Source organism: Herpailurus yagouaroundi, unplaced genomic scaffold, assembly GCF_014898765.1.
Source record: "Herpailurus yagouaroundi ecotype Mexico unplaced genomic scaffold, PumYag 141, whole genome shotgun sequence".
Lineage (NCBI taxonomy): Eukaryota > Metazoa > Chordata > Mammalia > Carnivora > Felidae > Herpailurus > Herpailurus yagouaroundi.
In genome coordinates this window covers 40,356,222-40,382,690 of record NW_024412396.1, presented here as the reverse complement: position 1 = coordinate 40,382,690, position 26,469 = coordinate 40,356,222, and the positions used below count along the sequence as shown (strand labels likewise).

The 26,469-nt window shown below is 41.3% G+C and overlaps 2 protein-coding genes and 1 long non-coding RNA gene across 6 annotated transcripts; 2 read left to right on the top strand and 1 right to left on the bottom strand.

Annotated features, from left to right (window-relative positions):
• Positions 1 to 351: 351 nt before the first annotated feature.
• On the bottom strand, positions 352 to 24,611 carry CHURC1 (churchill domain containing 1). 4 transcript variants are annotated; one of them, XM_040477400.1, is made up of 5 exons: positions 24,479 to 24,611; positions 19,086 to 19,221; positions 17,223 to 17,293; positions 1,012 to 1,067; positions 352 to 608 (listed from the first exon to the last, which is right to left on the bottom strand). In XM_040477400.1, exons 1-5 carry the CDS (start codon positions 24,515 to 24,517, stop codon positions 536 to 538), a joined length of 375 nt encoding a protein of 124 aa, XP_040333334.1. In that variant the 5' UTR covers positions 24,518 to 24,611; the 3' UTR covers positions 352 to 535. The 4 variants fall into 4 exon arrangements, 3 of the variants coding, with proteins under 3 accessions (XP_040333334.1, XP_040333333.1, XP_040333335.1); XR_005790958.1 differs by lacking the exons at positions 352 to 608; positions 1,012 to 1,067; positions 24,479 to 24,611 and adding exons at positions 8,689 to 11,110; positions 23,901 to 24,461; XM_040477399.1 differs by lacking the exons at positions 352 to 608; positions 1,012 to 1,067 and adding an exon at positions 8,689 to 11,110 and having other exon boundaries at positions 24,479 to 24,534.
• On the top strand, positions 1,111 to 5,054 carry GPX2 (glutathione peroxidase 2). Its single transcript, XM_040477398.1, has 2 exons — positions 1,111 to 2,061; positions 4,373 to 5,054. Exons 1-2 carry the CDS (start codon positions 1,840 to 1,842, stop codon positions 4,721 to 4,723), a joined length of 573 nt encoding a protein of 190 aa, XP_040333332.1. The 5' UTR covers positions 1,111 to 1,839; the 3' UTR covers positions 4,724 to 5,054.
• LOC121031909 (uncharacterized) lies at positions 13,758 to 21,494 on the top strand. Its single transcript, XR_005790960.1, has 3 exons — positions 13,758 to 13,868; positions 19,854 to 19,856; positions 21,484 to 21,494. It is a non-coding gene; the product is annotated as an uncharacterized LOC121031909 (long non-coding RNA).
• Positions 24,612 to 26,469: the final 1,858 nt, after the last annotated feature.

Sequence of the window (26,469 nt, the reverse complement as noted above, 5' to 3'; positions counted from 1 at the left end):
CCCGGGAGTAGTTTTCACTTGACCCTGTCAGATAAGGGGGAGAGGGAGAGGCAGTGCCAGTAAAAGAGGCTCCAGAACCCTATAAAGCAACAGTAGTAGAATGACAATGGAAGCAGCAGACCGTCATCTTCCTTATTGTACCTTTCCTGATGCCACCTGCAGGGGAGCCCAGCCATACCCCCGATGCTCTCTAGTGGGCCTACAGTGCAGAAATAAGATTGAGTCACTGGCAGGATGCTGAATATCTATGTCTGAAGGAGTCTTTAAAGCCAAGAACGTTCTCCTCTGTCTGGGATGGACAGGAACAAGTCTTCCTGAAGGCATGAGGAGGGATTAAGTAATCTTTCACTCTGCATTTCCTGCCTCCTTTAATGGCCAAAGATTCCATTCCCACTCAAGTAATGGAGGCTTGTTTTTAGGGAGCAGCCAGTAGAGACACAGGTTCCCATGGGCTCTAAAGACCTATGGAACAGGCCACAAAAGCCAGAAAAGCTGGACACTCCCTGGTGACTAGTTCCTCCATCTTCTCAGCAAATCAGATTCTCAATACCAGCTGCTCCCAAGCCTTGCTTATTTGTTCTCGAAGACAATTCCCAATGGACATGTACCTGTGAAAACACTCTCTAGTAAACATTTGCATTGTTATTGAAGTAACACTCTAAAAATCCCAAAGCCAGGTAGAGTCTAATTGCCAGTTTTACTGGTAGAGAAATCCAGACATTAAAAAAAAACAAAAACAAAAACAAAACACAAATTTGTTGAGCTGGTAGGTGCTTGGAAGAATGAAGCACACTAGCTCTTCCCTTAGGTCCTCACATGTCCTGCAGTACACTGCATATCTGGGGCTGAAAACATCACAGGTGGCCCGACTCGGTCTAGAACCATGGAAGCTTTGGCTCCCTGCACACTTCTTCCATGGGGGAATGACCAGCACCAGCCTGCTGTGAGCAGTCTTTGGGACTGAGTGTCTGAGAGAAGGCAGGTGCAGCTCATGCCCTTGGAGCTATTCACCTGCTCTGCGACTCCTCCCCATTACCCCGACCATGACTGATGTCAGCCGCATGACCCTGTGGAGCAGAGTGGAAGGCCTCTGCAGTGCCATGCAGGGGGGCAAAGGCACAGGCAGTCTCCAGCACCAGTAATATCACTCACTGAAAGACTTTCCAAGACAAACTTCATCTCTTCTGCCTGGTGCAAGCTGAGCCACTGAAAGCCATTATTTCTAGAAAATCACACTGTCCTCCTAAGGGTCCCTTTGATTTTGTGCCCGTGGAAGGCAACAGCCAAAGAAAAACACATGCACGGTAATATATAGGTTTCAGTTGTAGTCTGAGTTGAGGGAACATGTATCCCAATTCTCTTCCTCATCTTTCAGATCTAGGCAGACCCTGACCTCTCAGTGGCACAGTTCAGAGCCTGGCCCTCCGCAGACAATAAACGTCTGTGCCAAGTGAGAACAACTTGCTGGGGCAGGTCGGAGTCAATCCTGCATCCCTCCCTCCCTTTTTTCCTCCCCATTTGACCTTTGGGGCTCTAGTTTCCTGCAAGTAGTGAATTATTCATGTTTGCACATAGATATCAAATTGGCCCTTCCCAGGTTGCCAGCAGGGTGGGGCAGGTAGGTGGCTTTGTTCAGAGTCTGTAAATAGGAGGAGCAACCTCCTTGTTGAAACAGCACTTACAGGTGGGTGACTGTTTTTGCTAAGTCATCCTGGGGATGCTCAAAGCCCCATTGTGAAATCCTTCCTGTCCGGCCAGGCTCCTCCTTCCTCCCCACCCCTTTAACAGACCCTTAAGCGGGCTCACACCATTCTGCAGGTCTCAGTCTGCACCTTCACCATGGCTTACATAGCCAAGTCTTTCTACGACCTCAGCGCTATCAGCCTGGATGGGGAGAAGGTAGATTTCAATACGTTCCGAGGCAGGGCAGTGCTGATTGAGAATGTGGCCTCGCTCTGAGGCACAACCACTCGGGACTTCACCCAGCTCAACGAGCTGCAATGCCGCTTTCCCAGGCGCCTGGTGGTTCTTGGCTTCCCTTGCAATCAATTTGGACATCAGGTGAGGGGTCCCTTGCATTGTACCCAAGGAGGTGGGATGGTGAAGCTTTGGTAGGCTAAGGGGAGGGGGAGGATGACCGTGTGTTGGAGTGTCTGGAATCACAGGTATGTTTTGTTAATCCAGGTCTTTAGGTACATGTGAATACCAGGGGGAAGTGTATGTGGTTCTAACTATGCTTAAACACTGTTTATTGTCTTTCCATTACACTCCATGAGGGCTGGTACCAGGTCTGTTTTTCTCTCCACTGTAGAGAGGGCACTCATTAAATATCCACTGAATGGATGAGTGGAGGACATAGATCAACAGTCAAACTAGGATTGGACTGACCCAGGGGACCTTAGTTCCAGCTAGACATGGTTTTGCTATTTAGTGGCTCTGTGCCCTACAAAGAGTCACTTGATTTTTCTGTTTTAGTTTCCTCACCTGTAAATGGGGGATAGTATCATTTATCTCACAGGATGACTGGGAGGTTCAGGGGATAAGATACACAAAAATACCTTGAAAAATACAAGGTAATATGCAAGTGTAAGCAACTGTATTATTTAGATTAAAGGATTTTGTTTTAAATCGGCCAAGTGGAGGGTGATTTTGGTGGAAAGCTAAGGGTTTACAATATGCACGTGTTTCCTCTGGGCATCACATGCACCTCTCTGGCTCTGATTTGTGTGTGTGTGTGTGTGTGTGTGTGTGTGTGTGTCCCATTTGGATCGAATCTCTGTTTCTGATTACTGGGTCAAGTTATAGATCTTCAGCCCACACACTTCAAGTTCTCTTCTATTTTCACTTATTATTTTAACAGCAAAAGCAAGCAGAGTGTCCTCAAGTGAACCCTCTAATTATAACCCCCTTAGTTCGATTCACAGCGGCGTGAAGGCAAGGAAGAGATTAGCAGGGATACAAGCAGGAAGGCTGAAGTGTCTTTGGCTAGTGACAAATGTGAGCTCGAACCATCACGGCTTTCAGTGTTCCTTCCCTGTCTCCATCTGTTTCTAGGCTTGGCCAGGGCAGGCGAGAGAAAGGGCAAAACCTCTTTAGGAGTATCTCTTCGGCCTGAGAGGTGCCTCCACCCTTTACACCATCACCTCAGGGTAGCCAGTGGCTGGAGGGAATCCATAACCTACCCGGTAGCCAGTCAGCCATTTGCACGAAGAGATAAGAAGTCTAATAGAGCTCACCCCTGGGCTCAAGATGTCATGATGGCCTGGAACTGACTGTGCTGATTGGTTCTAGCAGGTCAGAGGCAAGAACTTTCTCCCACAGGGAGATATCTGACTCCTAGACTCAGGGGGAGGGGTGGAAAATAAGGGTTTCTAAGGGCCTTTGGAGTTGTCAGGGGCGGGGAATGCCCAGTGGGAATAGGACAGGGATGGCCCTGGGGAGGGAAAGACGGGTAGCAGGTTCAGAGCTAAAGCATTCACAGCTGAGTACAGTGAGTGTGGGGGGCAGGAGTCTTGGGATAGCAGTCTGGAAGCACAAGGAATGATAACTACACATTCACAACCTTTAGCCCTCAGGCACTTATTTCCTTAACTTCCCTTCCCCTGGCCTATTCCAGAACCCTAAACACTCTATCCTATTTAATTCATCCCTGTTTGTCACTGAGCAATTCCATTTAGAGTACATTCATTGTTATCTCTAACTCACTTCGCCTTTGTGGCACCTGAAAGCCAGATTTCCTTGGATGGCATCTTCACCAAAGCTTCCTCCTACTTACACTTCAGATCTAGGACAAAGCAAGATGAAAGCAAGAAGCTATAAATCCCATTTATATGAGCAGGATGGAGGCAGAGGCTATCACACTCACATATAACTAGAAGCCATGGAGGCAAATCAGGGCAGAGGGAAAGGGAAGGTGGTGGCAGGACGTGTGTGTGAGTGCCTGTGTGTAGGTAGTGGATGGGAGAGTTCTAGGTGGTAGGACTTGAGCCCTCTTTCCCTTTCTGTCTCCTACTCTGAACTCAAGGTTCCTTGAAGTTTCAGATAGATACCCTAAAAACTGTCCAGGGTAGTTTGGAGAGAGAAAGAATCGTTCAAAGTGCTAAATCATTGACTTTAAGAACAGCCAAGCTAGGAACCGCAAGGACTTTCAGGAATGGCCTAGCAAACCATCAAACAACAGCTGTGAGTGGGAAAACTCCAAGTCAAGAGTAGGACAAAGCCAGTGAAGAAGGAAAGAGAAAGAACAGAGGAGAAAAACGCTACATAGAAAAGAATAGTCCTGGGAACGGCATATAGGAGGGTGAAAGATTTTTTGTGGATCCTTCATTTCCCTCTTCCCTCTTCCATGCTCTTTGTCTTTTTCCTCCCCCAGGAGAACTGTCAGAATGAGGAGATCCTGAACAGTCTCAAGTATGTGCGCCCTGGGGGTGGATTCCAGCCCACCTTTACCCTTGTCCAAAAGTGTGAGGTGAATGGTCAGAACGAGCATCCCGTCTTCGCCTACCTGAAGGACAAGCTCCCCTACCCGTATGATGACCCATTTTCCCTCATGACCGATCCCAAGTTCATCATTTGGAGCCCGGTACGCCGCTCAGATGTGGCCTGGAACTTTGAGAAGTTCCTTATTGGGCCGGAAGGGGAGCCCTTCCGCCGCTACAGTCGCACCTTCCCTACCATCAACATTGAGCCTGACATCAAGCGCCTCCTCAAAGTTGCCATATAGACACAAGCTTCTCAGCACACAGACCTATTCCATCCAGCCCTTAGGTATCTTTCCTTAGGATTCAGAATGCCCTCAGGAGATACTGCTGGACCAAAGCTTTCCCTTGGGATCAGCCCCTTTCATTGAAGAGCCTTGCCTTTCCGGTCAGCCTATCTCCCTTCCCTCCCCCCAATCTTCTGGTTGGTGATTCTACTTGGAGCTCAAGACTTGGGTGGATCTGGGCCTTCACAGAATGATGGCATCTTCCTAAACTGTATGGGCGGTGTCTGAGGAGTGTGAAGGGCTCGGAGCCAGCCTGCTAGATGAGTCCAATAAAGGGCAGGTGTGGAAATGGCCGGGCTCTCTGTGTCTTCTTCCCAGACAGAGGGTAGAGGGACGGTACAAAACCACAGGTGGGCCAGACAGCTGGCAGCACACAAAGGCTTGATAGAGGGAGGCTCTCTCATCAGGGGGACACCGTAATAACTGTCTGGTCAGGTCAGGGTCTGCAGTGGCAAGTGGAGTTGCAGGAAATCTGAATTATACTATTACTCTATGGCTCCTCCAGAACTGGGCAAAGGGTGGTGATGAGAGGTAAAGCAAAGGAAAAGTCAGTGGTCCTTCCGTGCGGTATACTGGGAGGTTCGTTAGAGGACTCCAATCAGGAAGCTGTTGCTATCAGTGTAGGTTCTGGGCCAACTATGCATGACCTGCACTTTGAGATGTTGCTGGGACATGAATTTGGTCAACTCTAACTGACAGCAAGGGTATGGAGGGTGCAGTTACTGGGCACACAAAGAACACCTACCCTTTTCTCCTTGCCTTGCTGAGTAACATTTGCTTTGCTCCTTTAAAAACAATTTTTTTTAATCTTTTTTATTTTTGAGAGAGAGAGAGAGTGCGAGCAGGGGAGGAACAGAGACAGAGGGAGACACAGAATCTGAAGCAGGCTCTAGGCTCTGAGCTGTCAGCACAGAGCCCGACACGGAGCTCGAACCCACGAACCACAAGATCACGACCTGAGCTGAAGTCGGACACTTAACTGACTGAGCCACCCAGGCACCCGATCCTTTGCTCCTTTTTACAGTTCACAGTCCACCCTTGTTTTTCTCAAACTCACATGTTCTCAAATTCAGGCATAAGACAAACTGGTTTAGACATGAATGATTTCATTTTGAATTCCATGAGGGTGGGAATGGAAGAGGGCCTCCCTTCAGACAGTCAGACTGTTCATAACCTGCCAACATGAGAGCTATTCTCTGTGAGAACAGGGGTCTGCCAAATGGCTTTTGTAAGGATGGTGCCCCAGATTCCTCAGTTAGCACAGGCATACTCAAAAGGCACCAACACCTCCAAGGCCAGGTCCTATCATGTTCAAGAAAAGACACCTGCTGAAAGGCCACTGCCCTGTCACTTTGCCTTACAAACGTCTTCCTGGAAACTTCTCACGTTACCTTTCCTTCTTTGACCACTAGATGGAACATTTTACTTTTTTCACTGAAGCCCTGAAGGGACAGTTCTCCAAACTGGACACACTGCTTAAAAACCCCAATGCTGAGGGGGAAATCCCTTTCCTGTTATGTTCCCTACACTATTTTCTAAGCATCTGCATCATCTGAGAAGTAAATGTGGAATACAGGCTAAAGATCCTCCCTGTCTGACCTTCAGTTAAAGCTATGTCATCTGCGGTGCTTTATTTCAAAAAGGGTAACCTGAGCATTACAGTGGGAATCCCCTGGCATGCTTTTCAGGGCCTTCTGCTAAATTAAGGCTACCCTTACACTGACTCTTGGAAACGCAAGCCTTTCAAGATTCCTGTCCTTAAAGCCAACAGCTGGGGTATGGGTTTTTTGAGGGCAGGACGAGGCACTGATTTTAGAGGGATAACTGCAGGGATACATCACTTCTCTGAAGAAGTACACAATACATATTGGAGGCTAGTATGATTTGTGCATCATCTCGATAGTGCTATAGCTTATTGCTATGTCTAGTAACAGAGCAACTATCCTGGATGTTGGCATTATGCCACAGGCAATTTAGGGCCTGATATGCCTGATATGTGTTGGGTCTTTTCCTTGAGGCTCAACTTGAAGGAATTACCTAAAGATTCCCAAAGGATTAGGAATTACAGAAATGATTTTGCAGAGAGAGTCAGTAAGGGCCATAATGCTAGGAAAAGGGCTCCTCATTTGGGCAGGGGAAATGCTCCCTGCTTCAGAAGGGACCTGACCAGTTTGGCCCAGGAGGGAACAGGGAGGGCCGGACTGGGGGAACTTGTCTTACAAGGACATTTCATTTTTACTAAATCTTTAGTTGTGCTGTTGTTAAAATGAAAAGAAGTGAGAAATTGTTTCCTTTATTCCTCATCTTGCTTGTCTCCTTTTACAGCCTCAGCAGTATCAGCTTATGGTCATAAACAGACATGGCAAAGCTTAATATAATCAACCACTTTCAATCTTTTAATCAAATTTCCCTAGAGGCACTCAGGAGGCAGGGAGGTGTGTCATAAACAAGCTTTCCCGAAGAGCTGAGGTAATGCCACTCCATTTAGAGGAAGGATAGAGACAATCGTTTCTCTGAGGACTTGAACAAAAAAATAAAGCTTGGGAGTAAATGATTTTAGGGAACCAAGGGACAAAGACTAAAATTTATTATTTCTATGACTATGTTCCCACAGCTATGTCTTAGTTTAAGAAACACTGAGCCAAACTCTAATTGGTGACATCAAATCTGATTTCTCATAATCACCATTACAACTGTCATACAAACTATCATTTATTGAATATTTACTATATTCACACACTGCACTGAGTCCTTTGTATATCTTAGGTTACTTAATTCTCATACTGATTTTATGAAGAATTTTTGTCTCTATTTAAAGAGAAGGTAATTGAGCAAGACACCTGCCAAGGACAAAGGGCTCTAAGTAGAAGAGTTGAAAAGTTGAACCCAGGTCAGTCTGACTATAAAGGCTGTATCCTTTATTTCTGAGTGAGAGAGAGAGAGAGAGAGAGAGAGAAACAGAGTGCGAGTGGGGGAGGGGTAGAGACAGAGGGAGACACAGAATCCCAAGCAGGCTCTGAGCTATCAGCACAGAGCCCGATGCAGGGCTCAAACTCATGAACAGCTAATCATGACCTGACCCAAAGTCAGACACTTAACCAACTGAGCCACCCAGGCGCCCCTAAAGCCTGTACTCTTAATCACAACATGATAGTGTTTCCCTCCATCTCAAAGTTCCTTCATAAAGACCACTGATAGTTGCCTATAAGAGCATTGCACAACTTAAAATCATTTTCATCATTTTCACTTACATTATATCATTTGATTTAAAACTCTCTGGAGAAAGCATGATTATTTCTATTTTTCCATCGAAGAAGCAATGTACACTCAGTGTCCCAACATGAGCAGGTGGCAAAGCTAATTTTAGACCTAAGTCTCCTGGTTTCCTTTCTATCCAAACACACCGTATCTACCATAGAGACTGTACTACAGTCAAGAAACACACAGCCTAAAATTGAGAGTCTCAAATTCGGTGAAGTAACTTAACCTTGCTCACAAAAAAGAATAAAATGGAAAGAATTCTTGATACCTTGATAAAAAACACTAAACATATAACTCTTGGTAATTACTTATAAGTAATGAATCATATCTGGTTGTGCCCAGAATATATCATATATGAATTAACTAGTATTGTCAGAACCCAAGACCATTGGAGAAAGACTTGGCCAGCTAAAACAACACAACGAACATGTTGAGCTTTGAACTCCAAGAGCCTAAGTAGGCAGACTCCAAGAGACTAAGTAGGCAGATCTACACATCATGGAACAAGCAGACCCAAGAACGAGGAGCCAGAACAAGCCCACTTTCCCAATTACATCTATAGGTGATTTCTTTTCTTTCTTGTATCTCAGGAAGGAAAGTAAAGACTGATGTTTTTGCCTGGCTCCCCTTTATTTGAACAGAAAAATACAGATTCAGTGGAACTGGGTTGAAGAGGTCTTTATTTGATTAGACCCATAAAAGAATTCTAGAAGATAAAGAAAGTATCACAAAACACAGCACAAGGTTGGTTTAATAATGACATATGTGGATAGGACCTTACGTTTTAAATTTTGTAGGATACAGTCCAAAACAGATAGATAATTATACAGTCTGTAATAGACAAGGATATCAGTAGGGGCTTATAAAGTCATACCCTTGAACTCCAAATGACTAAGTTGGAAGCATTAGCAAACTCCAAGAAGGGACAATTCAGAGGCTATAATGGGCTTAGTGCTGCTATTTAAAGTAATGAAGCATTTTCTCTGCTTTCTGGATCCATTTCACCAAACGATTTCCTCAGCAGGTCAGATATAGATTTGCAGAAAAGTGGAAAACATCTTCCAGGAATAACACAACTGATCCCTGAGGAGCAGATGACTTAACTTTTCTGAATAACAAATCTTGGTCTGATGTGCCTAGATTCCACAGAGTGTTGTCACTGACAGTCTCAACTTGTTCCTAACCTTGTCAGACCCTTAGACTTCATGTGTGCCGAGCAGGAGTGTTGAGAGGGAGCCACTGTACTAGTTGTGTGACCTTAAGCTCCTTTAACTTCTTTGTGCTTTAGTTTCTTTGGCTCTAAAATTGGGATAACAATAGTACCTACTTCATGGAATTGTTAATGAGGATGAAGTAAGTGTTTAAAAAGGCCCTGGCATACAGTAAGTGCTCAATAAACCTCAGCATTAGCGTTCCTGTTATACAACAAAACTTCTCTGGTATCAACAATGAACACCTTGCTCACCTCACTTTAGCAAAGCTTTAGTTCAGAATTTCTTGGATATGAAGAGGAAACAATTTTGTTTCTAATGCCTGACTCTTTAAGTTTTGGTCTCAGACTGAGAAGAATCAACCAAAGCCATCGCATTGCCATCTAGTACTTGATATGCTTTCCAACACATTTTATATTCATTATTTATTTGGATCTTCTAACAATACTGTGAAGGAAGTAAAATATCAATTTTTATTAGCCTAATCTAATAGAAATGGGACAATAAAGACCAGAGTAACACTTTGCTTAATGGTTATACTGTTACCAATGGCAGAGAGGCCTAAATTCCAGTGTTTATAACACCCAAGCCAGTGTTCTTTCAACTACACAAGGTGAGATATTCTAAGATCTCTTTGGAGCAGCTGAAATCATTCTATTTACTTATGTTAATTAAAGTCTACACTTTATTCAGGTTTTGCTAGTTTTAACCAAATGCACTTTTTCTGTCCCAGGATCCCATCCAGGATACCTCATTACATTTAGTTGTCATGTCTCTTTAGTGAGTTTCCCAGACTTGTCTTTAATGGCCTTGACAATTTTGGGGAGTAACGGTCAGGTATTTTGCAGAATGGCTCTCAAGTGGGATTTGTCTGATGTTTTTCCCATGAATAGACTGGAGTTATGGGTTTTTGGGAGGAAGACCACAAAAGCAAAGCACCCTCCCATCATATCATATCAAGGGTACATGTTGTTATCAACAGGATGATCACTGAGGATGTTAATCTTGGTCACTTGGCTGAGCTAGTGTTTGTCAGGTTTTCCCACTGTTACTTTTCTCCTTTTGCAGCTCAACTCTACCCAATTCTGCTATACAGTCGGGAGTTGCTATTTATAACCCACACTTAAGGAGTAGGGAACATCTACATAACATTATTTGAAATTCTTCTGCACGGGCAATTTGTCTACTCTTCCAATTCATGTATTTACTTATTCAATCATTCACTTATATCAGTAAGGACTCATAGATATTTATAGTTTGGATTATAATCCAATACTACTTTATTCTGTTGCTCAAACTGTTCCAACTTTGGTCACAGGGAGCTCCTTGAGTTGGCTTTTTTGCCCCTTTGACATACTCCCAATCATTGTGTTTTGTGAGGGTATTTTTTGAGCACTTTCTTTGGGACACAAAATGCTCCAAGCTCGTCTTGTATATTTACTGCCCTCGTCCTAGAATCAATCACTTTTCCAAGGAGTCCTGGTTCCTTTTATTGGAACCAAGATGTGGGCATTAGGTATACTCCCATTCTAGTTATATCTTCCAGCCATATAACTTCTAATAGAGATCCTTCATTCTGGCTACATTCTGATGTGAACTGGGAACTTTAGCAGAGGAGCTCAGCATAATCCCCTAAATTACTTTTTCTTTCTAAGGATAGTTAAGTCTAAGCAGAAAAAAATATGCAACTAATTTCCATTATAAACTACGTAAGACAAACCATCAGGCTTGCTATATTGTAAACCAACACAACATAGTTACTGAAGAACTGCAGGGATCCTCAGAATAACAGAGTCATTTGTCGAGGGTCATCAGGGAGAATACTGATAGTATCTTCAGCTTTGCCACATAACAGACACAGCATGGTATACTCCTAGAACAAGATAAAGTGCATAATTACATTGAGGAACAGGGAGAAAGACACTCCATAACTTACTCTGGTAAAGCTATTCTCTACAAATTGGAGTGGATATTCCTTCTGTACATTCAGAAGGATATTCCTTCTGAAACTGTGTATCAGTTTCTTCAACCCCTACCAGGGATGTCTTAGGTTTATTCTGTGTATCCTGAAGTCTTTTGTTTATATAAATTGAATACAAGCTGATGCTCTATTTACTACATATACAAGAATGTCATCTTGGAAATGCATGGCTATATCTTGGATTTAAAACACATATTGGGCTTGGTTAGAAGTGCTGCTATTTAAAGTAGTAGTGAAGCAATTTGATTCCCTAAAGACAAATTCCTGTTTTTAGAGTTGTTCCTTTCTAGATTACTTAAGACTACTAAGCAACAAAAACGATTTTTAAAGTGAAAGAAAGGTCCCAAACTGAAAAAACTATTTTTATCAACTCTAAGAAAATAAATAATTATGTTATATCCACTAGTATGTCATGCCTCATATTTAGATAGCTAACTGTCTGGAATTTGATCTATTTAAGAAGTTTATGTTTCTTGGGCTTAAGAAATGTCCAGGCTGATAAAAAAGAATGAAATCTTGCCAACTGCAATGACATGGATGGAGCCAGAGAGTATAATGCCAAGTGAAATAAGTCAGTCACAGAAAGACAAATACCATATAGTTAATTTCACTCACATGTGGAATTTAAGAAACAAAGCAAATGAGCAAAGGAAAAAACAGAGAGAAATCAAGAAACAGACTCTTAACTACACAGAATAAACTGATGGTTACCAGAGGGGAGGTGGTGGGGAATGGTGAAATAGGTGACGGGGATTAAGGAGGGCACTTGTTGTGATGAACAGTGGGTGATGTGTAGAAGTGTTGAATCACTATATTGTACATCTAAAACTAATGTAACATTGTATGTTAACTTATACTTGGATTAAAATTTTTAAAAATATCCAGCCTGGTGACAGACGGGATTTTGTTTTAGGCAAGACTCTTAGGGCAAAGTCCTGTTTTTACAGTTATCTCTTTCTAGAATAAACTATATAAACATATTTCTTTTCAAACCTTTGCTTAAAAACCTCTTTATCTTCTTTAAGAAAACAAATATTAATGCTAAATCTATTAGTATTTCCACACTTCCAACTGAGATTGTTAAGCTGTCTGGGAATTGATCAATCAAGGCAGTTTGTGTTTCATGGGTCTAGACAGTCACTAGAGGGTCACAGAGATAAACAATGACGGTGGTTCAGACACTCAGACCTAGACAACTGGATTTCCATTTCCTATGAGTGAGTTCAGCAGGGAGCTTAGTTGTGGCAATGGAAAGATTGTTTCTTAAAGACCACACTTAATTTTGAGGTCTACTCCACACACACAATAGAGACAGAGGCCAGAGCTTAGAGAACAAATACAGGTCTCATAAATTAAAAAATGAAATAAAAATCCACCCTCTACAAGGTCTTTTACTGCTTTCAAATACTTCTGCTTTCACCTGCCAGACATTACTAGTAGTAGGATGTCAACATATCACTGGAAACGAAGAAGAAAACAATAATAAAGTCAAAATGGGAAAATGGGCAAAGCTAGACAAACATCTGAATTTTCAACCAACGTATCCATTGACAAGTTTTTATTTAGTGCTTAAATGTTTTGCAATGTGTTAGGTGCACTGGCAGATATGAGAGAAAACAAGGACAAGGTCTGACCTTGCAAAATTTACAATCTAACTTGGGAACAAGAAAAAACCTAGCACGCGGTATAATCTGGAAAGATTATTAAATAAGTAACACTGATTACATCTATAATCTTTAATTTATAGGTAGTCTGGAATCCAAATTTCACCATAGGTCAATTATTTGGAATTCAAAAGCAGTTTCCCATAGAAGTAAATGTTGTACATAGCAGTTAGGTTCCCAGGAAATTCCAAGGAGTCTTTTAAATTCGTATTGCACAAGACTACAGAATCTAACCATACAGAGCAGTGCTTTGGTGGGAAAATACGTCTAGAATTCTAGCTTGGAATGCCAGGAACACATCCCCCTGTGCTGCCAGGGTCAGGACACCTTTTATCAAAACTGGCCAAGTTGGGAGAGTAAGAATTCCTCCCAGTCATTCATGGAGACCCTCAAAGGCTCCACCTGGGCAAAGCATAGAGGTAGAGATTCGGAAGAAAGGGTGGATTGTGGGGAATTACCTTTGGGTAAAATCAGATCCTTTGTTTTATTCTGAGGGTCCCATGGCTCTTTTTTTCTATTACTACCTGCTATTTCTGACCCCAAGTCCTCCCATTCCCTGGTCCAAAGAGGAACAGAAGGCAATCTCACAGGTGCCCTTTTGTTTCCTGAGACAAACACACAGTCCTTTTAGTGGTTTTTAGGGTGATATAAAAAAACAAAGGATACCTGTAATCATTTACAATGTAGTTTTTGTTTTAAATTCTGTACTTCTGTCTCTACTTTCCCCCACTACTTGTGCCATCAGAAATCACTTTAACAATGATATTATGGTTATTTTAAAAACAGAATCCTTATCTTTTAGAGATATGTACTGAAATATTTAAGAAGTAGTAATATATTTGGGATTTGATTCAAAATAATCCTGTAGGGATGTGGGAATGGTGAGATACAAACAAAGCAAACTGAAGCTGGGTAGTGGAGGTTAAAACACTATCCTACCTACTTTTGCCCATAAGACATTCAAAACAAAGCAAAACAAACAAAACGTTACCAATGGTGGGAATCCCACCTTGAACCTGGCGTAGGGTGGGGACAAGGAAGTAGGTTACTGAAGCAGAGAACAAAGAGTTCTTGTGCCAGGCAGGCTAAGAAGGAAGTTCCCAAGTGGCTATTCACATGAGTCAGTCCCCGTACAAGGAAAGGGAGAAAGCAGTATGGGCTGGACTATCATGAACAAGGAGGAGAGAGAATTTAAGTTCTGCTTGAAAGAGGTAACATTTAGTTGATGTGAAGGTAGAGAAATGGACTAGTCAAATCAAGGAAAAAGCATGAATAAGGACAGTGATAGGGAAAGAGCAAGCATATCCCATACGGAGCAGCAGGAGTGACAAGATGGTACGTGTAAGCAAGATTAACTTGAGGGCAGTGTGTAGAGCTACACTTTGGGGGCTGCTGCAGTAACTTAGGTTTGAGCGGGTATGGTCCTTGACATGAGGTATGGCAGCAGGGCCAAAAGGCAAGAGAAACAAAGGAAGAAAGGAGGGTAGGCAGGGTGTTAGGGTTACAGAAGGACATTTGGGAGACAGCTGATGGGTTTCAAGTGAGCCTGAGTGTGTGTGTGCTCACTATTTGCGAAAGTAAAGAGAAGGTTCCAGATAAGAGACCAAAATTCGGGGGGAAATCAGGGAACAATAGGAAAGGAAACCAGGGGAAAAGCAAGAGGATTCAAAATTTTTTACATTTTTTTCTTTCTTTTTAAATCTTTAAAAAAAAATTTAAAAACAGGGGCGCCTGGGTGGCGCAGTCGGTTAAGCGCCCGACTTCAGCCAGGTCACGATCTCGCGGTCCGTGAGTTCGAGCCCCGCGTCGGGCTCTGGGCTGATGGCTCAGAGCCTGGAGCCTGTTTCCAATTCTGTGTCTCCCTCTCTCTCTGCCCCTCCCCCGTTCATGCTCTGTCTCTCTCTGTCCCAAAAATAAATAAACGTTGAAAAAAAAAATTAAAAAAAAATAAAAAATAAAAAAATAAAAAAATTAAAAAATGTAAAAAGAAAGAAAAAAATCTGGCACCATGAACCTGAAGGGAAGAAATCCTTCAAAAACAACAATGGTTGACAAAACCAGACCCACAAGAGATGTCAAAAGAGCTAAGGACTGACGTAAGGTCACATGATTTGGCTACATGATAAGAGACCTCTGAGAGAACGGTTTTAGTGAAGTGAACATAAAAACCCATTTGTAGGTGGTTTCGAGGAACACAGGGAAATAAGGAAAACAGGTTAAAGACCTACTTTAGTAGGTCAAAGATGTAGGTATGGGAAATGAAAACATTTTAAATTTATTTTTAATAAGTGAAGAATCAAGTACATTTAGTGTAAGAAATGGTTTAAATCCCAGGAAGACAAAGATGATGCTAGACAAAGAGCAGATTGATGAAGACATGTGGAAAGGGTAGCCCTTAGAGAGGAGTAAATAAGAATCTTCCTCTCTAATGGGACAGAAGGAAGAGTGTGAATTAGGGCAATGATGTGTGTGGTAAGCCAGAGACCAGGGGAAATAAGGGAAGGGAGCATGGGCCAGCCCCATGAGAACCTTGAAACAAGGAGCTTAGATATTACACTGTAGCTAAAATGAACTATGGAAAGGCCAAAGAGGTGGTCTCAAGCATTGTTTTCAGAAAACTAATCTGTAGGACACAGAATACAGGTGGAAGGAAGCAGATGTTGAGAGAAGATGAGGTAGCCTAGTTTGAGTTGAGTTTTTTTCCAAGAGAATTTCACACTGTCCAGGCATTGTGAATACAAGCCATCTTCCTCTATCTTCTTCTTCCTACCCCAGAGTAATTTCTGGGGCAGCTTTGAAAATGGCTGTGTTCAGTCATAAAGGAAGATCAGGTAGAGCAAAGTCTAGCTATGATAGATAATATCTCAGTCAGGGCAATCTTCATATTCATTTAGGGCTCTAAAAAGCTCACAGGGACTCCAGGAGCCCTCTTTTCTTCTCATGAAAGACAGAGCTTCTCCTTTAAACCCAAGATATGCTCCTTCCCCTATTTGGCCACTATGCATTCATTGAGATCTTGATTTTGCCCTAAGTTACATATACCATATAAATATTTTTTGAGGCATAATTTTTGGATGCGAGGAGACGTGGTCAAGATGTTGTACAGATTAAGCAAACATATGAGACCAGATTCTGACAGGTGAATAAGTGAATTAAAAAAAAAAAAAGAATGAGAGTGGTTATACTGTAAGATTCTATTATTGAAGATTATTATTTTTTTCTAATTAAAATACTACCCAAATTTGAAGCACTTAAAATTTCCTTGCCTGGGGCACCTGGGTGGCTCAGTCGGTTAAGCATCCGACTTCAGCTCAGGTCACGATCTCGCGGTCCGCGAGTTCGAGCCCCGCGTCGGGCTCTGGGCTGATGGCTCAGAGCCTGGAGCCTGCTTCCGATTCTGTGTTTCCCTCTCTCTCTGCCCCTCCCCCATTCATGCTGTCTCTCTCTCTGTCTCAAAAATAAATAAACGTTAAAAAAAAAAAAAATTCCCTTGCCTGTTAAAAGGTCTAACCTGATATTTATATCTGATAGATGAATATGTAGTTCACTTTAAATAAGTAACTCAGCCTGAAGGCTTGAAAAAGGAGGCAGTAAGGGACAGACACAAGTTTGTGTGTCTTCATGATTTCCCGTTTACCCTTGGTTTTTCCCCACTGTCTAGCTTTTCTTCCTGACCCTCAGATCTGTGAATCTTTAGCAGCTCAGGCATTCAGAAGCCTTCTGTACAATTCTTTGTGTGCTCTCACAACTGTACAAGGCATCATATTTATTGTAAATACTTATTCTCTACCTTTATAGTGGTCCAGGTTCTTTCTTCCAACCTTGATACATCCATCCTATCATTTTACGATGAATAATATTAAAATGTCTTACCACAATTGAGACTACAGAGTTGCTCAACTCTACATGCCTATTGGGGAAGACAAAGATAACCTCCTTATCAGAATTTCCATGCTCAGCAAGTATGGTGGCAATGGGCAGGCTAACACTCATAAAGCCAACAATTGTGCAATTATATAACTGGACAGAAAAAAAACGGACACAATAGTAACCTCAAAAGAAGCCACAATGTGCTGTTCTTTATAAATATAAACGACAGGCCTGAGATATCATTTGTAAGGCACGCATTTTGATTAGACTCTTGCGAAGACAGGTTTGAACAGATATACTCACATCTAAAGGGTCTCTCTTAACATACACAAGTAGAAGACAGGGATGGTTATTCATTTATTTATTAAAACTTCATTTTTTAATACTTCATTTATTAAAACTATCTAGATTTATAAAAGTGCTTTCATTATCCCCTCCCCCACAATAACACACTACATTTATACATTTACCTGAAATTCATCCATGATACTGAACGTGTACTCATGCCTGGCTACTACATGATGACAATTCTTACACAGATCTGCCAAAACAGAGAGAGACTTAAATAATTAAGTCTTGGAAGATGTCTTAAGACAGTAAAATTTCTATTCTCTTCATGGTATTACTTTAAAAGAATCTTAAGTGATATATTTAACAGAGCAGCTGGAAACCCATTATAAAATCTACCTTGATAAGAAATCCAAAATCTGTCACATAGCAATACTACATAATGAAGGGCCTCAACTCAGAGGTTTAACAAGCATATATTAATTCCCATTCTCAGAACCTATAGAAACTGCTAGTAAAACCAATCATAAATAAAAAAGTCAATGCTAGACATTATAAAGTGAATTTAATGGCAACGAAAGACTCTACTAGAAACATGATAATAATAATAACTATGATTTTTTGAGTGCTTACTGTGTGCCAGAAACTGTTTTAAATACTTTTTATCTGTTTATTTAATCTTCTCAAAACCCAAAGAAGCAGATACTTGTTATCACCTTTTTAAGGATTAGGAAACAAAGACACACCATGGTTAAGTAATTATTAGCAAGACTGCCGAGCTAGGAAGTATTGGCAATAGAATTCAAACCCATGCATTCTGGCTCCAGGGCCCTTGCTCTTACCTACTATGTCCTACTACCTGGTACAAAATAGAGTTTAAAGGGTTATGTCTAAAAGAAAGAAAAAGATTTTTCTACTTTAGAACACTTTTGATAGTCTGATTCAATTCTAAAGGCTTAGTGTCTTTCATAACCTGTTTTCAAAATATCATTATTTGTACATTTATTCCTCATATTCAGAACATACCAAAGCACCAAGAGAGAAGCAAAACGGGGATGTGAACAGTTTAAATTCTTGTCACTATACCCTAAAATGTATATGGGCTTCCTTTACTAAATTAAATGGCCCTAAAATGTATATGCACTTAATTTACTCATAGAAATTCTTAGTGCCAACCTCAGAATTGATTCACGTTCATTATACATAGTTGATTGATTTGGTTTCCCAGTATTGAGGATGAGGAGCAGCATATGAAGGTAGCACAGCAAAAGAAATAACCAACTAACAATGAGATGGGAGACAAAAAAAAAAAAACAAAAAAAAAACCCACGAGAAAGAAACAAGACAAAAAACCCATTACATCCAGGGTCATTTAGTATAGCAGCAAACAGCCCTAAACACTTTAGTGGCTGTTGGAGGATATCACTGTATTAGACTACAGTAAAAAAAAAAAAAAAAAAAAAGAAAGAAAGAAAAAGAAAACACACGAATGACCCTAAGGTTAAAAAAAAGTCTCTATAGGGGCGCCTGGGTGGCGCAGTCAGTTGAGCGTCCGACTTCAGCCAGGTCACGATCTCGCGGTCCGTGAGTTGGAGCCCCGCGTCAGGTTCTGGGCTGACAGCTCAGAGCCTGGAGCCTGTTTCCGATTCTGTGTCTCCCTCTCTCTCTGCCCCTCCCCTGTTCATGCTCTGTCTCTCTCTGTCCCAAAAATAAATTAAAAAAAAAAACGTTGAAAAAAAATTAAAAAAAAAAAAGTCTCTATATCTTGTTTCAGAAGGCATAAAGGCTTTAAAAACAAACAAACAAACAAAAAATGGTACCTGAGTCATAGGCTTCATTTATCTGCAAAAATCACTCAGGCAGAGTATCTGATGATGCTATCATCATCTGTATTTTCCTCTTAAAAGACTAACTAGTATCTCTATGTTACAATACAATATTGAAATAGGCCTCATAAAATAAAATATATCAATAGGCACAATGTATCAGCTTTTAAAAGCTGGTATCTCCTATCAGACTTGCATGAAAATAAAGAATCTACTTACGATCATAGGTAACTATTTCTTCTCCATCCTCCTCCTTCAAAGATTTGTTTGTGATCAGCATAAAATCCCGCTTATTGCACACTGCACAGCCTGTAAAGTTCAGCAAGAAAGATCCATTCTCCAGGCAGATGTTACCCTAAAATATTAAAAATAGGAATTTAATTTTCTTCTATTTCAAAACCCTTGGTGAAAATAATTAATAGACTAAAAATTTCTAAAGGCAAAAAAACATGGCTAGAATTGACTTGCTTGAAAACTGTACCAAGTAATTTTTGAAATTACTAGCTTTCCTCTAGAAGGGCTATTTATGGCAAATAAAACTGAAGCAGTGTTAAAGCTGTTAAGTCTCTGAGGACAGCAACTGTATCCGAGAGGACTAAATGCATATGGATTTTTAGAAACACACTGAAGCTTTAATAATATAAAATATGAAAAAGAAAAATTAGAAAAATCCAATAGCCAACAATATTTAAATGAGGCAGATCCTAAAACTAGAATTAAAATTGAACTAATGATAAAAAATGATCTTATACAATGTGTTGCTCAGTTGATTGTTGAAATAACATTTTCTGATGCCTTAAAAATAACACAAAATAAGCAAACAAGAATAAACCCTCAGCTCTATAGATGTCAATCCTTAAGGGTATGTGTGATTCAGGCAGTGAAGATAAGCTCTCAACTCGTCAGCCTGACACCATGGCATTCAAGGGAGAAAGGGTTTTGCTTCATCACTAAGAAACTGTTAACAACTTATGCTCCTGGCTCAAGGGAGTTCTTTTCTAGAGGCTTACCAGTAATTGTTCAGAAAGTCATTTTATAAATAATCTAATTCAACCTCATTCTGACCAATAGGGTATTTTTAACAGTTGATGTGACTAAAAACCAGTCAAATCAATATTTCTCCAATGCAGCTATGTGCCCGATACTGTGCAAAGCACAGGGAAGGATTAGAGGGTGAGTCATATCTTTCCACCTTTGAGGAGCTTATGAACTCTCAGGAAGACCAACTTTAAGCGATGCCATAAGTGAAGCCTTCCTGGATTCCCAGCACCACAGTTAACCTCTCCCTTTTGAGTGGCTCCTTGAGGCTATGTACTAACAAAGAGATTTACTCTGTTGGGGCAAGGGGGGGTGGAGAAGTGAGGAAATCAATCTAACTATGTAGTCGGGAGATACTAAATCATAGACACAGCAACTTAATTACTAAAGGTGGAAAAAAAGGTCTTGAGGTTAAAGTATAAATTTCCAGCTATTAAAAACAGGTGCTTTGTTTTAAAAAATAAACTTCACTGAAGTATAATTTATATGCAATAAAATCCACACATTGTAAGGGTATACGTGAACGACTTATATACCAATATATATAGGCATATATTTCAACGTAACCACTACCTCAATCAAGATATAAAAAGTTTTATCTTCCCAGGAAGTTCTTTTATGCTTTGCAGTCTATCTCCAACCCCTTCTCAGGTACCCCTTGATCCAATTTCTATCTCTAGTTATTAGTTTTGGTTGTTATAAAATTTTATATAAATAGAATCATGCAGTATACTCTTCTGCATCTAGTTTCTTTTGTTCAACATAAAATCCATGTTATTTATGTTGTTGTATGCATTGGTAATTTATTGCTTTTTATTGCCAAATCTATTGCATGGATTCATCTGTCAATAGACTTTCAGGTCCTTTTCAGTTTGGGACTATTATGAATAAAGCAGCTACAAAGATTCATTAAGGGGGCGCCTGGGTGGCACAGTCGGTTAAGCGTCCGACTTCAGCCAGGTCACGATCTCGCGGTGCGTGAGTTCGAGCCCCGCGTCGGGCTCTGGGCTGATGGCTCGGAGCCTGGAGCCTGTTTCCGATTCTGTGTCTCCCTCTCTCTCTGCCCCTCCCCCGTTCATGCTCTGTCTCTCTCTGTCCCAAAAATAAATAAACGTTGAAAAAAAAAATTAAAAAAAAAAAAGATTCATTAAGTCTTATGTAGACATATGCCCTTCTCTTGAGTAAACATCTAGGAGTGGAATTGCTGAGTCATATGGTAAAAATATGGTCCATACAAACTTTAGAACTGCCGGTTAGTTTTCCAAAGTTTCCCATTTTCCATTCCCACCAGAATTGTGTGAGTTCCAGTTGCTCCATATCCTCACCAACCCTAGATACTGTGTCTTTTCTTATTTTAGCCATCCTAGTCATGTAGAGGTATCTCATAGTAGTTTTTATTTGGCATTTCCCTCATGACTAACAACGTTAAGCATGTTCTCAGGGTGCCTACACATGTGCCTTCTTTTGTGGAGTGTCTATTTAAGTCTTGTCCATTTTTGTTTATCTTATTATTTAGTTATAAGAATTATTGAGTTATAAAAGTTGTTTTTTTTTTAAGTTTACTTATTTATTTTGAGAGAGAGCACAAGTGGGGATGGGGCAGAGAGAGAGAGAGGGAGAGAGAGAATCCCAAGCAGGCTCTGTGCTGTAAGTGCAGAGCCCAACACCAGGCTCGATATCATGACTTGAGCTGAAATCAAGAGGCCGATGCTCAATTGAGCCACCCAGTGCCCCATAAGAGTTCTTCATATACCTTAGATACAAATCTTCTCAGATTGGTATTACAAATATTTTGTTACCGATGTGCTGTTTTTTAAATAATGTCTTTTGAAGAACAGTTGATTTTTATGAAGTCTAATTTATCAAAGCTTTTCTTTCACTATTTGTATTTGTCTTCTAAGTCTAGTATTTTTCATCTGTGAAAAATATCTACAAGTCTCCAGAAAAATTTATGAAACCCAAATAAATAATTAAATATTTAGGGGTGCCTGGGTGGCTCCGTCGGTTAAGCGTCCAACTTAGAGCTTCTCAATATGCTAATCCATTATTTTTCTCTGCCACGGGTAGACTATTCTTGCTACCACTACCTTATTGTCCCTTTGCTAAGTTCAAAGTGACTTCTGTTCTTACTCCCCTCAGAAATATCTCATGACTTCGATAACCCCCAGAGTTGGAAAGACCTTTGAGATTTCAAATGGTCAAGTTAGCTTCTCCTGAACAACAGAAGAGAGTTCAATTCCTCTCAGGGTTGCCCGTTCCATTTTGAAAATCTGTTAAAAGTTCTTTATTCTGATTCAAAGCCTAAACCCAATAACATCCACCCACTATTTCTAAATCTGCCTTCTGAAATTCCAAAAAGTTTAATTCTTACTCATGACAGCCCTTTAATTATTTTAGAACAGAATAAAGTCAGAAAAAAGTGCTTATGAAAGGCACCTTCCTGGTTTTCCAATTGCCTCATTCCTTTTCTCTACTCTTTTTCTTATACTTTATTTTCATTTTCTAAATTAATTTATTCCTTGAAGCCCAGTCTTTGATTCTACTTGATTCTCCAGTCTTTTTCTAAGAAAACAGATCATTTCTATTTTGACACTTTTATTTGGCTAACTCATCTGTTTGAATCTTGCACCTATACTGCAATCTTATATTTTCACTTGATTCCTCGGGTGTTACATTCTCAATCTTGGATGAAACATGATAAAAACAACCTGACCATGTGCCCCCCAATTTTGGTTCTCTCTCACACATGCCACCAATTTCTGTAATGATACTTCCAATTTCCCAATTGCCTAGATTGAAAACCTAAGATCACCTGTAGGTCTTCCCTCCATTAAATGGGCTGAGTCCTATTAATTCTTTCTTCAAAATGAGGCTTTCATTATCTCATGCCTACCCTACTATTTTCATGACTCCCCAAAAACTCTGTAGGGCTCTCCCTTTTACATTCCCCTCATCCCATAACCTCAACATACAGCCATAGACTGATTTCCCTAAATAACAGATTTCAGGGTTATTTTCCTATTCACTTTTTTTGATGGGTGCTCAATGCCTAAAGTGTAAAACCTAAATTTCCTCATACAATTTTAAAATCTTTTGATTGGCTCAATTCTTAAGAACCCAACCTAATCTCTTTAATACTCTTCACTACAAACACCTCCTTCACATGGTCTCTGAAAAGTGCAGTGTTCATTACTGGATTCATAAAAATTTATTTTTAAACTTTAAAAAAAGTATGAAATAGAATGCAATACAGAAAAGCGTATGAAACAGCACAATGCCTCTAGCTAGTAGTCAGTAGTACCCCCAGTTGTGACAACTAAAACTGTCTACAGATAGTGCCAAATGTCCCCTGGGAGGCCAAAGTCACACCTAGTTGAGAACCACTGCTCTAATTCATTCCATTATTCATTCATGGTGTTCCATTCTATGGCTATATCCCACTTTTCCAGTCTACTCCTGCAAGTGATGCTCTTATGAACATTCTTACACAAGTTTCCAAGAACATATGTACATGCATTTATTTCTCTAGAATGAGAATTGCTGGGTCTTTCAGTATGCAAATCTTTGATAATACTAAACCTTTTTCCCAGGAGGCCGTACCATGACTGTTCATGTTACACCTCCTTCCCCAAAGCGAAGTATTACTCAAAATATTAAGAGGCAGAGCAGCTATAGATCTTCTGCCGCCCAACCATTACAAGAATCCTTGTTCTTACAGTCTCCAAGCCGCTGGCTCCTCCTTGCCTTCTTTTCTACCCTAGTCACAACTCGCCTCCAAGTCCCAAATGAAGTCTACCTTTCTTTTGGGAGAACAGCGTTATTGCTCTCCCCTTTCTCTAAAGTTGAATATCACTTATGAACTGTACTACTCATTTTTTGTTGTTAAATCACATACTCTAAACTGTAAGCTCTCAGGAGGCAATGAAGCTGCCTTTTATTTCATCTTTGGTATCTCTTTCTGGTCTAGCTACACACATAAATGTTCAATAAGTATACCTTGAATAAATGAGAGTAAACAAGCTTCGGCAACCTCCGGAGATTGAGAGGAACAGGTATTTTTTTTTAAATACTCAGGAAATCTGGTTTCTGGCCTTGACTCAGGTTAACAGAATGTTGAAATTTATTTCCCCTCTCTGGGCATTAGTTTCATCTGCAAAACCGTGTCAACGACAGATGACCTCAGAGGTCCCTTCCAGCGCTAGACTTCAGTAAGAAAAGGGAATTTCACCAAATCAAGCTTGACAATGTCATCAGCGGTGGCGGGAGGGTGTCCCTTTGTCGTCGACTGGATTGTTGGTGGTGTGGGGTTTCCTTTGTTGTACCCTGGAACTTAAGAGAAGTGGGGCGACGGCTGAGATCAGCCCCCAGGGCGTGGACCGGCGGGCAGAACCGACGGCCACCGGCCGCCCCCGCCGTCAAGTGCCTAAATACAGCTACCGGGTCACCGGAATGGGCAGAGCGGCAGGGTCGTCCCGCGCTCGGCCTCTCAGGGAAGGCCGGCCCGGGGTATGAGGAGCCTCGGGGGCTGGCCACCGGCCAAGGGGGCGAGAAGTTCTCGGCGCCCACTCGCTCACCCGGTTGGGATACTCCTTCTCCACACAGCCCCCACACATCCCGACGCCGTTCACAAGGGCCGTCCTCTAGTGCTTCCGGAAAGACGAAGCCTCGCGAGAGCAAAGGCACAGTTGCCGCATGCGCCCCAGGTACTCTACCCTGGAGTGTTTGCTTTCGGGAATCTACTCGAAGTCTCCGCCCCTTAGCCCCTGTTGTGAGGGCAGGGCCTGGTCTCCCAGGCAACAACGGCCGGCCAAGAGTGGGACTTCGGAAACCTTCGGAAAAAGGGGGCGGGCCCGTGGACCCTGTGGCGGGAACCCGGAAGGGAACGCGGAAGAAACAAAGTTCTGCTGTAGGCTCCCTCCTCAGCCTAGGCTAGGCTGACAGAAAGGCGAGTCATTATACACACGAAAGGGAATTGTTTCTCGCTGCCTCGGCTTACCCCATACAGAAAGCTGAAATTATAGTAATTTAAATACCTTTCCATACCAGTGAGACAGGTGAATAAGCAATAACCAAAGCGTTGGCCAAGAGGCACTTAGAGCTCTTCAGAGAATCTCCTAAAACTGCTAAAAAAAAAAAAAAAAAAAAAAAAAAAACCCAAACACATTTGAAATGTTAATAATAAATGACCATTATTTATCCCATTAGCGATGGGAAACGTGTCGCCGAAGCACCTCAGAGGCTTGCACACACTGTGCAAATAGAAAATGGCGAGGTCCAGCCTATGGAGCTCAAAATGCTTGTGGTTGATGCCCTGCCTTTTCCTTTTCCTCCGTATTGAAAGCATCTTACTTTTCATAGTGATGTAATTAACTTGAATACGAATATCCAAAAATCTGTCTTTGTGCTTCTGAAGAACCTGTCATCATACCCAGCTACACCAATAGAGATATTTAATGGGAGCATCAGCCTCCTTCCTCAACCCTGCCTATCGCAGTCAAGTCAGTGAGGAAATCAGGGAGCATATGAGACTCTGGGATCCAGGTTCTTTTTTGTTTTTTTAAGTTTATTTATTTATTTGGGGGGGGGGGGGCGCGGAGAGAAGCAGGCCTCGCAGCCAGAGCAGAGCCTGTTGTGGGGCTCCATCCCACCAACCCTAAGATCAACACCTGAGTTGAAATCAAGAGTCAGATGCTCAACTGACTGGGTCACCCAGGCGCTCTTGGGATCCAGGTTCTTTAAAAAGAGATTAATAACCATTTCAAAGTTCACTCTACTCTTGGAATAATTGCAATGCCTTCCATTCTGTATGACATTTTCAACGTTTCAAAGTGTTATCATTTCAGTTTCCAATTTTATGCCTTTACAGTCCTATAAGAATGGTAAAAAAAAAAAAATGTGTCTCCCCTTTTCAGATGAGGAAACAAGGAAATAAGTGGTTAAAGGTCTTATCTGTGGTAACAAAGCTGCTGGTAGTCGCCCAGGACTCGGACTTAGTTCCTACCCTGGACTCACCTTCTTCTTTTTTTTTTTTTCCAACGTTTATTTATTTTTGGGACAGAGAGAGACAGAGCATGAATGGGGGAGGGGCAGAGAGAGAGGGAGACACAGAATCGGAAACAGGCCCCAGGCTCCGAGCCATCAGCCCAGAGCCTGACGCGGGGCTTGAACTCACGGACCGCGAGATAGTGACCTGGCTGAAGTCAGACGCTTAACCGACTGCACCACCCAGGCGCCCCTCAACTTCTTTTTAATACAGTAGGTAGTAGCCACATGTGGCTATAAAGCACTTATACATGTGGCAAATTTGATCTGAGATGTATTGTAAGTACATTCTACAAACTAGACTTAGAAGACAGTATGAAAAAAATGTAAAATATTTCATCAGTTATTTTTATATTGATTACATGTTAAAATAATTGCGCTAAATAAAAACATATTATTAAAGTTAATATCATCTGTGTTTTAAATCTGGCTACCAGAAAATTTTTAATTAACACTGGTAGCTTGTAATTATATTTCTGCTTGACAGGGCTGGTCTATACAATTCTCTCTCTTTTTAAAAGTT

Excerpts from the sequence above, each read along its gene's own strand:
- CHURC1 (XM_040477400.1), bottom strand. The coding sequence starts at position 24,517 with ATGTGTGGGGGCTGTGTGGAGAAGGAGTATCCCAACCGG. Across the intron at positions 19,222-24,478 it reads AGAAGGAGTATCCCAACCGG|GGTAACATCTGCCTGGAGAA; the intron begins GTGAGCGAGTGG and ends TTAATATTTTAG. Across the intron at positions 609-1,011 it reads GGGGAGGAGTCGCAGAGCAG|GTACATGTCCATTGGGAATT; the intron begins GTGAATAGCTCC and ends GTGTTTTCACAG.